This window comes from Sebastes umbrosus, chromosome 13 (assembly GCF_015220745.1).
Source record: "Sebastes umbrosus isolate fSebUmb1 chromosome 13, fSebUmb1.pri, whole genome shotgun sequence".
In the NCBI taxonomy this organism is placed as follows: Eukaryota; Metazoa; Chordata; class Actinopteri; order Perciformes; family Sebastidae; genus Sebastes; species Sebastes umbrosus.
Genome location: NC_051281.1, coordinates 24,845,966 through 24,860,413, shown reverse-complemented (window position 1 = coordinate 24,860,413; position 14,448 = coordinate 24,845,966). Strand labels below are relative to the sequence as shown.

The 14,448-nt window shown below is 40.4% G+C and overlaps 1 protein-coding gene across 3 annotated transcripts in view; it reads right to left on the bottom strand.

Moving 5' to 3' along the window:
• The window catches only part of mlphb (melanophilin b), a 49,944-nt gene extending 36,922 nt beyond the window's left edge, over positions 1–13,022 (bottom strand). For all 3 annotated transcript variants that reach the window (XM_037788834.1, XM_037788835.1, XM_037788836.1), the window contains exons 1-2: positions 12,941–13,022; positions 9,525–9,666 (exon numbers count right to left, since the gene is read on the bottom strand). In XM_037788834.1, the coding sequence (XP_037644762.1) occupies positions 9,525–9,652 (128 nt within the window). In that variant the 5' untranslated portion in view covers positions 9,653–9,666; positions 12,941–13,022. The remainder of the gene's footprint in view (positions 1–9,524; positions 9,667–12,940) is intronic.
• Between the last annotated feature and the right edge of the window lie 1,426 nt (positions 13,023–14,448).

Below are 14,448 nucleotides of genomic sequence, written 5' to 3'. Positions count from 1 at the left end.
AAGCTCCATACGTGTATGCGCGCACACTACACACTGCAGAAGAGTGAGTTTAGCTCTGAGAATATCTAGTGAATGTACAGTGGACGTTCGTGCAGAAATAACTGCTGCAGCTCCTCCAGACCAACAGAGGTTTCCCGTGTCTTGTGAAGTGACGGGGCTCCGCAGCATGTAACGTTATCGTCTCTGACCAGGTGCCGGTGTCTCCCCTGTTTCCTCTGGCCGCGGTCAGGAGGCTGAGGTAGGAAATTCAGCATTGATTCATGGAGAGACCTTCGTCTGGTCAGCTAACATTACTGCCAAGCAGGTGAAATATAGAGTGATATTGTGGTTTTAGCTGACGTGTGTCGCTTCACTGTTTTGAGCGATGCTCGTCCATGTCTATTTAGAGCGAGCACAAGCGCGAGCATGATGCTGACTTTCGTTGACTTAACGGCCACAGGTGTCGCTGTTAACAAGCATTTCTGATTCTTACAAACAGTCCCTTTAACTATTTGAGATCAATGTAAAACCTTAACCATCTAGTGAGAGTTTCTCAACTCGTGGGTTACCTTCTAGACATGGCCGCGGGATGTTTCTCCGAACATGTTAGCTAAAGCTGGCTAACAAGTTTTGTTGGCTTGTTTTTTTTTTTTAACAATGGCTGGAGAAAATAACTCCAATATATAATTTCTGAATATGTAGTCAGTCACCCTCAAAGACTGCAGGTGTTAGTGTTAAAACAGACTTATCAAAAAGAGGGTTTTGCAATACGGACGGAACGTTTCAGACTACAGTACTTGCATTCAGCTAACACTGTATAATGTCGTAATCATGACGTCGGCACTAAAAGGATCCATAGGCCTATTCTGTTACTGTAATGCCTATTTCTCACCTCAAATGTTTTCAGAAACATCTTGTAGTGTAGTGTTTAGCTGTTAAACGAGAAAGTTTGTGACCCGGCAGCCACGTTGAGACCAGTTGAGGAAATACCAAGCACCGCCCATCAGCCAGAGCACAGCCAATAGGAACGCTCTCTCTGAAATGACCTATGATTGGCGAAAGTCTCCCATCACGGGCAAAATTTTCTAAAGCCTGAAAACAGAGCCATGATGAGGTATAGAAGTCTAGTTTTCCCTCAGAACACTTGAATTACTTATGGAATTTTTGCCCAATGATGCCAAAAATATACTGCATACATCACTCAAACCTCAATAAGTAGACCTCATATACATAAAAAAAAACCCAGATCGCCCCGGTTATGCAGTGGTTGTTTGGTGGTAGACAAGATTTTGCTTGAGTTCTCACGGCTGTAATGAGTTTTTTAGTAACACGCTATACGGTCACATTTTCATTTATTTCAAGACCATGTTCATCTTCAGTAATTATATTGCATTCAGCAAAAACATCTATCCCAGCCTTTAATTTGTTTTCCGCTATATAAATCAACACTTTGTTCCTGTAGCCACACTTTATTGAAATTGCAGAAAAGTTACTTCCTTCCTTTTTCTCCAATGATTACATTTGAAACTACTCAGCTCATTCCGGCACGGTGCAATAAGAGCTGCAATAACTTCAGTCAAGTCTTACTCAATTACTTCTCTTCTTTGTGACTTGGCAGCTCCTTACATATGTGTTATAAACGATTGCTTTGATGTCAGACTATTCTCTTCAGCAAAGTTTGGAGCATTCTTGTGCTGATTGTTGGAAAAGTTACAGCCTCACTCATGCGCTGAAAGATGCTGACGGTAGTGGAGAGGAAAATTTCTGATAACAAATCCCAAATGTCAAACAGTTTGGGTGGAGTCAAAACACCCTCCGAGGATGAGAGGATGCTTACTGTTAAAGCTTTTTTTTATAGGCCATGCTTTTCAAATTATAGCCCAGATCATCTGGATTAATTGGATACTTTGTACGAATCCCATAAGCTTTTGCAGATACAGCTTCTGGCCATTAGATTTAAAAGTAATTCTGAAGCTTCAAATCCCACAGATCTGATATACAAGATGCACTTCTGGGACTCAATAAGATGTGTGCTGTAGGCAACTTCCAAGCCTTCCAAGCACTGATACATGGCTGGCATGGTCAAATATCAAAACCAAGTGCAATGTGAGTCTGAGTCTGTGGTAGTCAGCACTTCATGCGTATGATGATGTGATAAGCTGTGAGGGTTTTTAGGGTTTTTCATGGAGATGCAGCTGAAAGCTCTGGAGTATTTCCAGCAGTTGAACCCTGTGCTAAGATGCATGTGAGATGCATACGCAGCGATAAACACTCTTATAACATTAGTTATTACTTTGGCACAGTCTACATATACAGTGGGAGGCTGCCTGAACGCTGTGGAGAGGACTTGCTGTCTAGTTTGTTTTTGTTTTGTTCCGCTTATTGACACATCCAGGTGATGCCATTGCAGATTAAATGTTTAAAGTGCAACCACAGATATACCAAACTTCAGTTGAACAATGTCGGCATACAGTTTGACAGAAATCGTTGTCCATTGAGCTTGACTAACCGGGCTAATCGGGCTAAGCCGACTAGCATGCTACAGCTGACAGACAACAACTGATAAATGATAAATGGACTTGCATTTATATAGCGCTTTTCTAGTCTTCCGACCACTCAAGCACTTTACACTACATGTCAGTATTCACCCATTCACACACCCATTCATACACTGATGGCAGAGGCTGCTAAGGTGCCAACTTTGCCCATCAGGATCTGATCTAAATACTCAGTCACACACCGATGGCTATACCTTCGGGAGCAATTTGGAGTTAAGTGTCTTGCTCAAGGACACATCGACATGTGACCCGGAGCAGCTAGGGACCGAAACCACTGACCTTCCGATTGGTGGACAACCTGCTCTACCCTCTGAGCCACAGCCGCCCCAACTAGGCCCAACTGGTGCACTGACAAAACTTTCCAGCTAACTTGAGCTCTAGAAATTCTGCTCCGTCCGTGCAAATAGTAGACGTTAATGAACTATTTTGACAGTTTGGGTCAAAGGACATACCGAAAGAATGTCACACACCAAAACGAACGTCCTATACATTTTCGGACGAATACACGTACTGTTTCGACCCGGCCCCCTACATTATACATATTGTTAATATAAAAATATCAGTTAGTGCTGCTTTAAATGTAGACTGCTGCCCCTCGTATTTCTTGTACCTCCTTAATTTATATGTAATATGAGGGCCATTATGTGCAGTAGATGATTTATTCTTGGCAATATTTCAATATTTTTATGAACCATTGTAAAAGGTACCTTGTGGAGTTTTTTCACCTCTAGTAGCACTATAGTGATGCAGGGTTCCTACAAATTTTCCATTTCAAAATTCCAACCTTTTCCTTACTCAAATTTCCAGGCTTTTCTGTAGATTTTCCTCGGGGGAGGATGCTGTGACAAGATTTTACACAAAGTTTCCATCCAGCTTTCTTTTCCCATTTGGAATTGTTTACCAAACAGGCTTTGTATTTGCGATCATAAAGGCAACCCTCACGAAACTTGCATTTACGCATTGTGGCTGCTCGGTCCACAGCTCTCCGCAGAAAGTTGGACGATGTTCCACTGTCAAACATCTTGAGGGCAGAGCTGATTTGCAGGCTGTGCCCAGGCCCGGTGCATGTCTTTCTGCTTCTCTATTAACAACAGGGACACACTGGCACAGAAATGCGATAGAGAGGCCTTCTATGCGAGCGGCTGTAGGGCATGAGCTGTAAAATTTTGGGCAGTAAGTTTAACACATTTTGCTTATAATGAATATTTATCCCACATTTCGCCACCCTTGCCAAAGTGCCGTTCTAGGCATTTGCCTAGTTCGCCTACAACGACGCACTGGCCCTGGCTTGTGACGTACAGGCGTAGAGGCAGCTCTGCGTAGGAGTATGCGTTCAGTCGCATGACATAGCCTACTTCTTGCCTTGCTTTAGACGTCATCGAGTTTGCTCTGGCCTCCGCTCTCTTACACACAGTGGCAAACATTTTGGCTGCACTGGCTGCTCCAAACGCCATGAAAATCACCCTGCTGCTTGTATGATCAATTTACTTTTTGAAATTCTGAATTTTATATTTAAGAAAAGAGAATAGGAGCAATAGTCAATAGTGTTCTGCACAAGAGGACACACATGCATGTGCATCGATGCACAGGTGACGCAATACACAGTCCTGTCACTGGTTTGCACTATTCCACTGCAAGCTAGTAAACGTGGATGTAAACAACGCTGGATTCAAACATTTAAGAAAAATTCATGAATTCAACATGTTTATTAGACCTAAAGGATATATACATGTTTTGGTGAGCACCATTTGATGCAAACATAACTTTTGTTTGTTTTAAAGAAAACTCCACAGGGCACCTTTAAGGTGAGAACTTTATTTATTTACATATGAAAGTTATGGATAGAAATATCACAACAGATTTAAAAGACATCAGAAGTAACTGCAATATTTAAATTTATCTTAAATCAGAATGTTTTCTCTTTCTCCTCCCTTTTTCATGCTGAAAAAGTGTTTGGTCATAAAGAAGCTTTACATTATAAATAGTAGATGTGACTGTGCACATTTTCTAAGCTTTACCAAGTTTTACCAAGTAACACGCCTAAGTATGTCTTCAAAATCCTCACTTTTCCCCAGTATTTGATTAAAAGCAGGTACTGCAGAGTTTACTCTGTGCTGAACTGGCAAAGCTCAGGAATCCGGGTTCGGCAGCCAGATGTTCACTTCGACACAGACAGCTATGAAGACCAAAGTAACTGAGTGTTCCCATACATGGTGATCTTCTCACCGTGTACAACCACACAAATCAAATCCTCTCTAGTTTAAATTAACCTCCTGCTTCAGACGGTCTTAACCGAGTTTGAGCTGGTGTGCCTATCTCTGTCTTTCATCTTAACATTATAATCTCATATCCTCCTCTTTGCCTCTCTCTTACTGTAACTCAGTTCTAGAATATGACAAGTTACCATATACCAGTGGGGCTGCCGGTGAAAGTGTGAAGGAGAGAAAGAGATAAAAAGAGAAACTCACACAGAACTAAAACGTACAGCTTTCCAGACAAAGACCCAGCAGCTGCACATTAGCCTTATAGATATGTTTCCATTTTGATGAAGACAATTTTCAGACTATTAAAATAAAACAATAATGACAATTAATGAGGAAATGCATACTGCAGATATATAGATATATATACTGTATATGGATAGATAGATAGATAGATAATATAGACAGATAAAAAGATAGATAGATTGATAGTTTCAGCTTCTTCCACAAATGGCCATTGTGCTTTTATATTCTGTGAAACCTTCCCTCATATGACTGCTGACTATCCGTATTTATCCCTTACAAGCGAACATTAAGAACAACACAGTTATGAATCAGCTGCATCTTAACTTAATTTAGGTTTCCGTTTCAGAATGAAATGCAGATTATTTTCCATCTCTGTTCAGGAAGCTAATGCCATTTGGGGTCAGCGGAAACAAGCTTTAAACACAACACTGACATATTACAACTCGTTCTCATCCCAACTCGTCACATACTGCGTTCCGTCAGGAGTGGACCCTTTGTTTGAACCATTGTTAATATCAAAATATTGATTAGTGCATTTTTCTTTGTTTTCTTAAAAGATTCTTCACCCACAATAGGAAGTCTTTAGCTATTAATGCATCTTTCAGGTTGACAGTTCCGCAATGGCTACTACTATAAATTTGCTTCATGACAAATCATATGAGTAAAACCTTGCAGCAAAAAACAAAATATTAGTCAAAAATTAAGAATTTTAATATAAATTAAACCTAAGTATTGGTAGATGTTTCTTTTATTTTTTGACAAAACACACTTACTAATAAGAATATAACACTACAATCTGTTATTTTGGTGGACCTGGTAAAGCAAAACAAACTCTAAATCAATAAGCTAGGCGTACTTCCTTCTATAATCCAACATATGTGGTTTTACAAGATTTAGGCGTGACAGTTTTATATGTAAACCACATGAAGATCTGTATCTATTTATAGATTGCAGAGGCCCTGGATGAAAACAACAGTTAAGTCAGCAGCAAACAACTGCTCATTTGAATGGAAAACAAATAGCTGAAGAAGAACCTTGGCAGACCCCACAACCTAGTGTAAGTGGTTGAAATTGAAGGACAGTGCTGCTCACAAACATGGACAAACCTGCATTGCACTATATAGAAAGGGTCAACTCCTCGGCCTGCCATGCACATTGACATGGTCTTCATAACCAAAAGTCTGACTCTCTTCATCCACTTCTTCTTTGGGAAATACAGGCTGCAGACAAGAAGGTTCTTCGAAGGTCCCTTTTATCATGCACATGCAGACGCACAAAAGCACTATGTTTTAACAGAGTATGGAAAAATAAGGAGCGACAGGAAATCTTCTGAATGAATTCATGAAGTGCATGGCTCAAAGTCTGAATCATTTTAAAGTGGCTTTGATGACAGATGTGACCCAGAAAAAACACTGAGAGGTATTTAACCCCAAGCATGTTTTGAAGATCATGATACTGTTTGAATAAGCAGAAAATCAATTTGTCTGCGATAGCTTCCTGAGACAAATATGTCTTATGAGTACTAAATAATACAATAAACACAATTATAGCTTTGCCATATCAAGATGGACCTTTTTTATATAGCCCTGCATACCAACAGGTGTTTTCAATCACTGGTTGATTTCAGGTGGAAGTTGGGTGGAGCTATATGGAAATTGGGTGATGTCACCAAACTCTGCACTCCTGAACAGTCTTTACACTCCCACAGAGTCCCAAAGTGAAAACATATGTGTAGGTGGACCATTAGTTACTTAAAAGATTAGTTAGTTCAGGCAGGCCATGAAGTCAAGCTCTGCTCCTATGCTATCAGTTGATAGCAGCCGATCCTATGCCAGCCCAATCAGCTGATGCATCAGCTGATTCCCCTTTATGCATTCATTGGCAAATTTCATACAGGGCGCCTTATTTAAGCTTCTTCAGCCTGCCTACCTTTGCTGCTTCCTCTACAAGCCGCTCGCAACCCACCTCCACCCCAACACCTCCTTTTAATACTGTGTCTGACTTAATCAATGTCATTTCTGTTGTCATTGATGCACTCTGTTCTGCATCCAGGGGGGGTCTTTGCTGCTGCTCTCCCTGCCTTTGGCTTTCCATGTATGCACATGGAAGGGCAATGAGGTATGCTCTCCTTGCCTTATGCTACCACGTAGGCACGTGGATACACGTATGTGCGTGGATGGGCAGGGAGGTCCCAGAGCAGAGCCATACCGCTGATATACTGTATATATTACTGCAAATGGAAATAAAGTTTTCTTTGACTAAAGTGGTCCTGACTGAACTGCAAATTTTGGTAATATGCTCTAAAGCACCATATACACTAAAAGGAGAAGGCTTTAAAACACCCTGTCTTGTAGAGGAGCCCTGTGTCAAAATCTAGTTACTTTCATTATTTCAGTTTCTATTATGCCTTTGTGGTGCCTATTCCTAAATAAGCAATGTGTTTAATCAAACTAACTGATGCAGAGGGAACATGAGAAGGTTTTCCAGGCAATATAATGAAGCTACCATGTGTAATCTGGGGGTTGGGTGTTAGCCCACAGCAAATCTTTGCCTCATTTATCATGACATGTCCTGATTGCAATTTTCAGTGAATAATTTAGATTGTAAAAAATACTGTGTATACATTTAGAGTTTCATTCATCACACATTTTGTGGTTCTGTAACTTGATGAATACGAAGCTGTGGACGGATTAGAGATACATATACTGTAGGAGGTGTAAATCTTGCTTTAACAATGTTCCACTGAGCATGCTGTGCAGAGGTCATCCCACATCCAAGCATAGGAGGAAATTCCCTCTAAACCTCTTCCTCCCCACAGCCTGATATCTAAACCATCCACCATTCACTACTGCCATGGAGACACGTGAGCAGTATCTCAGCAATGAGTCAGAAGCAAATGACTGAATCATCTGTTCCGAGACGTATAGCTCAACAAAGTTCGTCCAGCCTTCAGGAATAGAGTACAGTGTGTAATTTCCACTCAGTTATACCAAATTGAAATCAAACAAGATCAGTCATCTTCTCTCAATAAAAAAAAAAAAAACAGCCGATAACCAATTATCCAGCATTATAGGCTTTGAAGATGTGACATGTGATTACCGGCTCACTGTGAAATGTGAGTGTCCTGTTCTTTTTTAGGCTGAAGTGATAATATGATGTGTTGCTAGCTAGTCTACTAATTAACACCAGGCTGAATTGAGGCTGGGATTTTTGGGGATTTTTTTCACTATGCTAATGCAAACTTTTGCTTGGCTTTCGAATTCGGGACGTACCAAATCTAGCTTGCCTGTACGTTCAAATCTCAGATTTTTGAGAAGTGTACAGTCATCTCCCCCTTCAGTGGAGGAATTTGAAAACACCTATTAAACTTTGCGACAAACTTTGCACATATACAAGTCCCTATAGCCAAGGTCAAACGCCCTATAGACGTATAATATTTCGCTTTTCCGTGTCGTTTATTCGTCACATCCCTGGTGTGTAAAGGCCTTAAGTCTTACTTTTTCGAGAAAACTGCTGTCAGTCTTGTAGGATGCTGTTTTCTCCAAACAAAACAGACCAGAATAACAGTATCAGGGTCAGTGGTTTGGAGCATTAGTTAGGTGCTTACAACCTCTCTGCTACATGCATCTGTCCTGTGATCTGGGAAGGTTTGGCACAGTTCAACCGTCACATTGCTGAGGGATTTGAATCAAGTCTCTGTTAAATGGAGCCTGCCCAAATTATTTCACATAGTCCGGCTACATAATGCCAGAGGGTGACTGACACACTGCCCTCTCTGGGTGAGAGTTTCAAGCTGAGAAATGTGCTTTGTTGTGTCAATGACCACACCCAACAGTGATGTCACAAGATCCGGGAGTACATTTCTACATCACTGCAGCAAGGTGAGTTAACCTGAACCACTGGTGAGGACACACCAGCATGTGATCATGTGTTCAATGGCAATGTTTACTTGCTGTGTAGCAGGTAAAATGTTTACCAGGGTCACCACAGCCACAACAAATTACTGTGTCATTCATACATCATTTGGTGAGACCGGTTTGACACACGAGTCACAGCTGAAATATGTGATATAAAAGATTTGTGATTTTACAGAATAACATTAAGTGTATATTAATATAGTAAAATGATTTGTCTGTATTGGATAATAGGGTCAGAGTTTAAATAAAAACTCAGTAATGGACAAAAACATACATCTAGATTTAAATTTATAGACAATTTCAAGAAATATACGATTCTTTACTACCAGTGTTTTATAAATTCCAACCCCCAAAAAATTTAATTTGATAATACATGTACACAGCCTGACATTACTTTCAAAAAAATCCCCCAAAGTAGTAAGTAGTAGTAGTAAAGCAAAAGAACAAATGGTGAGGTTAATTCTGAAGCCAAAAGCAACAAAGTGATGGCTTCTGTGGGTTTGTTTGAGAAACAGATGTGTAACAAACAGAAATAAAACTGATATTTGTGATCTTTAACCTACCCAAGTCTGTCCTCCTCTTTCTTCCTCAGGTCGAAATCACGCTGGACGACTTCCCAAACATGCTTGGCCTCCTCATCTGTGAGCTTGGAGAGATCCAGCTTCTTGCCTGTTGTGGTGCCAGGCATCATTGTGAAGTTGATGCCTGTGAGCGGGCAATAAAACGAAATGCAATAAATTGTTCGCAAATGAGACAATGTTAAGCTATTAGTCAGCGTTAATAGTGAGAGGTGTAAGCAACATGAGGAGTTTACATCAATGCTCAACACGTTCTCATCCCAACTCGTCACATACTGCACCTTGGCGTCACTTTATTTTCTGCATCTAGACCACTATAGTTACCCTTGGTGTCTCTTTAAGTTTAGGCAACAAAACCACTATAGTTAGGTTTAGGAAAGAAATACATAAAATAGTTGGGCTTAGAACTATTACGTTTGTGCAGTGAAAATTACACTGAACATTGTGATGCATGGAACATGAACAGCGGCCTCTTGGATGAAAGTCTTGTGTTTGTTGGACCCATCGACTTCCACCCCCCCTCCTGCCCACCCAGTGTGTGTCTTTTTGCTCTTTCAACAACGTCATCGCGCCCCTGGGGCACTTTCTTGGTTTAAATTATAGTTAAACCTGCAGTAGGCAGAATATTTTTGGCATCATTGGGTAAACAATCCATAATAACCTTTCAGCATATTGTAATTCAAGTGCTCTGAGAAAAAACTAGACTTCTGCACCTCCTCATGGCTCTGATTTCAGGCTTTAAAAAATCTATTTCAGAGAGAGAGTGTACTTATTGGCTGTGCTGCGGCTGGTGGGCGGTGCTTGGTATTTCCTCAACTGTTCGCAACATGCCTGCCAGGTCACAAACTTTCTCATTTTACAGCTAAACAGTACACTACAAGATGTTTTTGAAAACATTTGAGGAGAGAAATAGGCATTACAGTAACAGAATATTGATTCATATTTGATCAGCACTGCCTAGTTTGACCGTTTAATCGGAGTTCGCGAGTGATTGGCAGCAGTAGACTCCAGCTCGGCTCTAATTTGTTGTTTTCCTCCGGTCTGTGAAATCTTGCAGATTTCGTTAGGAGCACCGAAGGACACAGAGGAACATTATTTTTTTCAGATACCTGTCTCATGCACCACTGTCAGGATATAGTGATCGTTTCATAAAAATAACTTTTTTAATCATATTTGCTCCATTTCCACCCACTGCAGCTATAATAGAACGCCCGGTGCATTTCATTCATAATGGGTGCCTTGTGCAGCAGTACCGAATGCCGACGGCCGTGACAAAGCCTCATTATTTGACGCCATGGGAATGACATTGGGCTGGAATGTTAAAATTTGAGATGAACTGCAGTGAAAACACAACAAATTGTATAAATAGGTCACTTAAAATGAGGTCACCTGAATTCTTTTTTCGAAATAATCAATCACTGTTGCACTGTGAATCGTTTTATGCAACATTAGGTGCGGATGTTCACAACTTGACATTAGTGTTAATCCGTTGGTCATGTTATGGTCATGGTACAAATCTGTGTGACAAAAAGTTGGAAATACATTTGCTGCATGAAGTTTGCACGTGAATGTCCCTGCACTCATCAGTGGGAGACTAGGATATAGATTTGATACACAACTTCCTGAGCTGTAATGTTTCATTGACCTTTGAACTCTTCAACTTTGCAGAAAGATAATTTACCAACACCTAATCTAATGTTAAAAGTCAAAAAGGCCCTGTATACATCCATTGCTTATTCCTCTCTATTTCTTTTGTTGCAAAAATAACATTGTAAAGTTAAAGGATAGGTTCAGATATTTTGTATCACATGTCAATTGAAAGCGATCCTTTCCTAATACGTCTACACTATAAAGCAAATATCCTCCTTCCGTTCTTACCTTTCACAATAAAAGCCCTATAGACGTTTAATATTTTGCTTTTTCGTGTCGTTTATTCGTCACATCCCTGGTGTGTAAAGGCCTTAACTCTTACTTTTTCGAGAAAACTGTTGTCAGTCTTGTAGGATGCTGTTTTCTCCAAACAAAACAGACCAGAATAACAGTATTGATCACGGGTCAGTGATTTGGAACATTGGTTAGGTGCTTACAACCTCTCTGCTACATGCATCTGTCCTGTGATCTGAGAAGGTTTGGCACAGTTCAACCGTCACATTGCTGAGGGATTTGAATCAAGTCTCTGTTAAATGGAGCCTGCCCAAATTATTTCACATGGTCCGGCTACATAATGCCAGAAGATGACGTGACTTCACTCGAGTTGACAGAGAGATGCGCACGGAAGCACGCACGCACGCACGCACGCACACGCGTGCGCGCACACACACACACACACACACCCACACACCCACACACACACACACACGCACCTCCTCACACACAACCAGTACCACCGAATTGCACTTAAACACTCCTATATAATCAGAAAAGGAATGCTCAGGAAAATCTCATAATTGTTTTGTTTACCACACGCCATATCAAAAAACCTCAAACAACTGGGTAACCTAATCTAATTTCTGCTCATGCAATTGGGCGCTAAATGGTAAAAACAAGCATGCAAGTTTAACAGAGAAACAAGTCACGTCTAAATGGTAGACTCTGAGTGGAACATTGTACTCATCCAGCTATATAAAATAGTGCTTACAACTTTCCCACAGTCAAATCCTTCCACTTGAATAGCCTGGTAGTATACAAAAGCTCTATATGTATTTGCTTAGTGGGTGTGAGCAACTTGGTATCTCACTCTGTTGTATTAAGGGGACATTATGAAAACATGCACTTTAACATAGTATTATTTCATTTGAATAAATATTCCTTACAATATTTTAGTCTTTATTCCTTAGCCAGTGAAATCTTAATGGTATAGTGTTTTGTCTACAAAGGATTTATTGTAGTAAATTCCCTGTTGATGCACAAAACTCAACAGGTGCACATTTGAAGGACTCCTTATGTTTGCAAAAGGAAGGTCTGGCTTGATAACAGGTGTGGAGACAAACACACCTGGAATAGTTTTACCTGCAAAAGAACAGCTACAGATAAAGCACACATTTTTACTTAATCCAAACCACTTCACATGCTCTTATGGAGTTTTAACTGAGGCATTCTTGACTACCTTTCAGTAGATTTAAGAAAGTGGACAAAAGTTCTTTGTCATTTGCTTCAAAAACTACTAAATGTGAGTTTCTAATAACAAGTTGGAACACTTTCGGACATGAGTTTGGTCCAATATGTAATGAGCCCACTATTGCACACTGACAGTTTAAGTAGCAAATCTATAAAAAAAAAGAAGCAACAACAGGATTAATATTCCCTAAAGGTCCCTGGGATACAAATACATGTAAGCACATGTTACGTGTGTATAGTGTTACACATTTTTGAGGAGATCAATGTATGTAAATATGACTTACCTTGGTGTTGACAGAGTAGCCTGCAGGCAGTATTTCCTCTGAGGGCAGACCAGGCTGACTGCAGGGCAAACTAAGTAGCAGACAGCAATGCTAATCACATGTCTAGTTAACCAGGGGGAAGAAAGGCAGGGAGACATGCCTCCTCTCCGCCTTCCTTGACTGTACTTCAAAGGGTCTGGCTATGTGCTTTGGCCTCATTGACAGTCAATACAATGTAGCTGATATTCTTGATTTGCCTTCATGTTGGGAAATGACTGATTAATGGTAAATCAATCGGATTGGAAGTAATTATTTTGGGCGTTTCATTGCTTGGACAGTATTCAAGTGTGCAGTGATCATGAGGTTATGTAGAGGCCAGTTGGGCTTAAAGGTGCATTGTGTAGGATCTGGTGGCATCTAGCGGTGAGGTTGCAGATTGCAACCAACTGAAACTACGGTGGCTGGAGTGAAAACGTGAATGGCCCTCTCTAGAGCCAGTGTTTGGTTTGTCCGTTCTGGGCTATACAGTAGAAACGTGGCGGCTGGCTCCGTAAAGAGGACCCGCTCCCTATGTAGATATAGAGGGCTCATTCTAAGGTAACAAAAAAACAATTCTTATTTTCAGGTGATTATACACTAAAGGAAACATTGTTATTAATAAGTTAATACATTTCTGCCAATAAATTCCCCTAATCGCTACACACTGTGCCCTTATGTCCCCAGTCACATGTCTACTATGTTATAGGAGAGTGACACCTCTTTATTAATACCGACATTCAAAAACATTGGGAGGTCTTCTAAAGCAGTAGCATAGGAATGCATTTTTATGTCCGTTACTAATCGATGTGATGTTGGTTTAAGGGTAATATAGTTGTAAGACTGTTATTTGCACAGTGGGTGGGTCAACCTTCTTTCTCAGTGAGGAATCACGTTACATAGATGAAGTCAAATATTCACACATGGGATAACAATTTAGAAGACAAAGTTGTGAGTGTTTATATGTGTCAAGATCATTACAATTACTCTAATGTGAAAGCCGAGTTGGAACGAGTACGGTTGGTTATCATAAAGGAAACTCCCCATCAACTCTGACAGAACTGTACTCTCAGAATCTGAAAGAATCCAATTGAATGTGAACGATTAAGTGCTTTGTTCAGGTTTAATTATATCATTCTCCTCTCAAAAACAAACAGAAGGATTTGCTCCCATTTCCTTCCTCCCAACAAAAACATTGATTTGAGCCATGTGACCCGTCCAGCAGGCCAATTTTCTTGTTTGCTCCACCACCAGGCCCTATCATCTTCCTGTGGATTATATACGCATGAACAGTCTATGGAAGAGATTAGTCACCGAGTTTTTTTTACACTTTACATTTTTTGTGAGTTAATTACATTCTTGTGAGTGAATCTGTATAAGAGTTGTTTTTATTCAGCCACAATAAAGGCTGAGCTGGTTTCCAGGGCAGTGTCCTGCTTACTGAAGTAACCTTTGACATTTAAAAAAAAAAAGAAAGAAGAAAAACTTAGTTG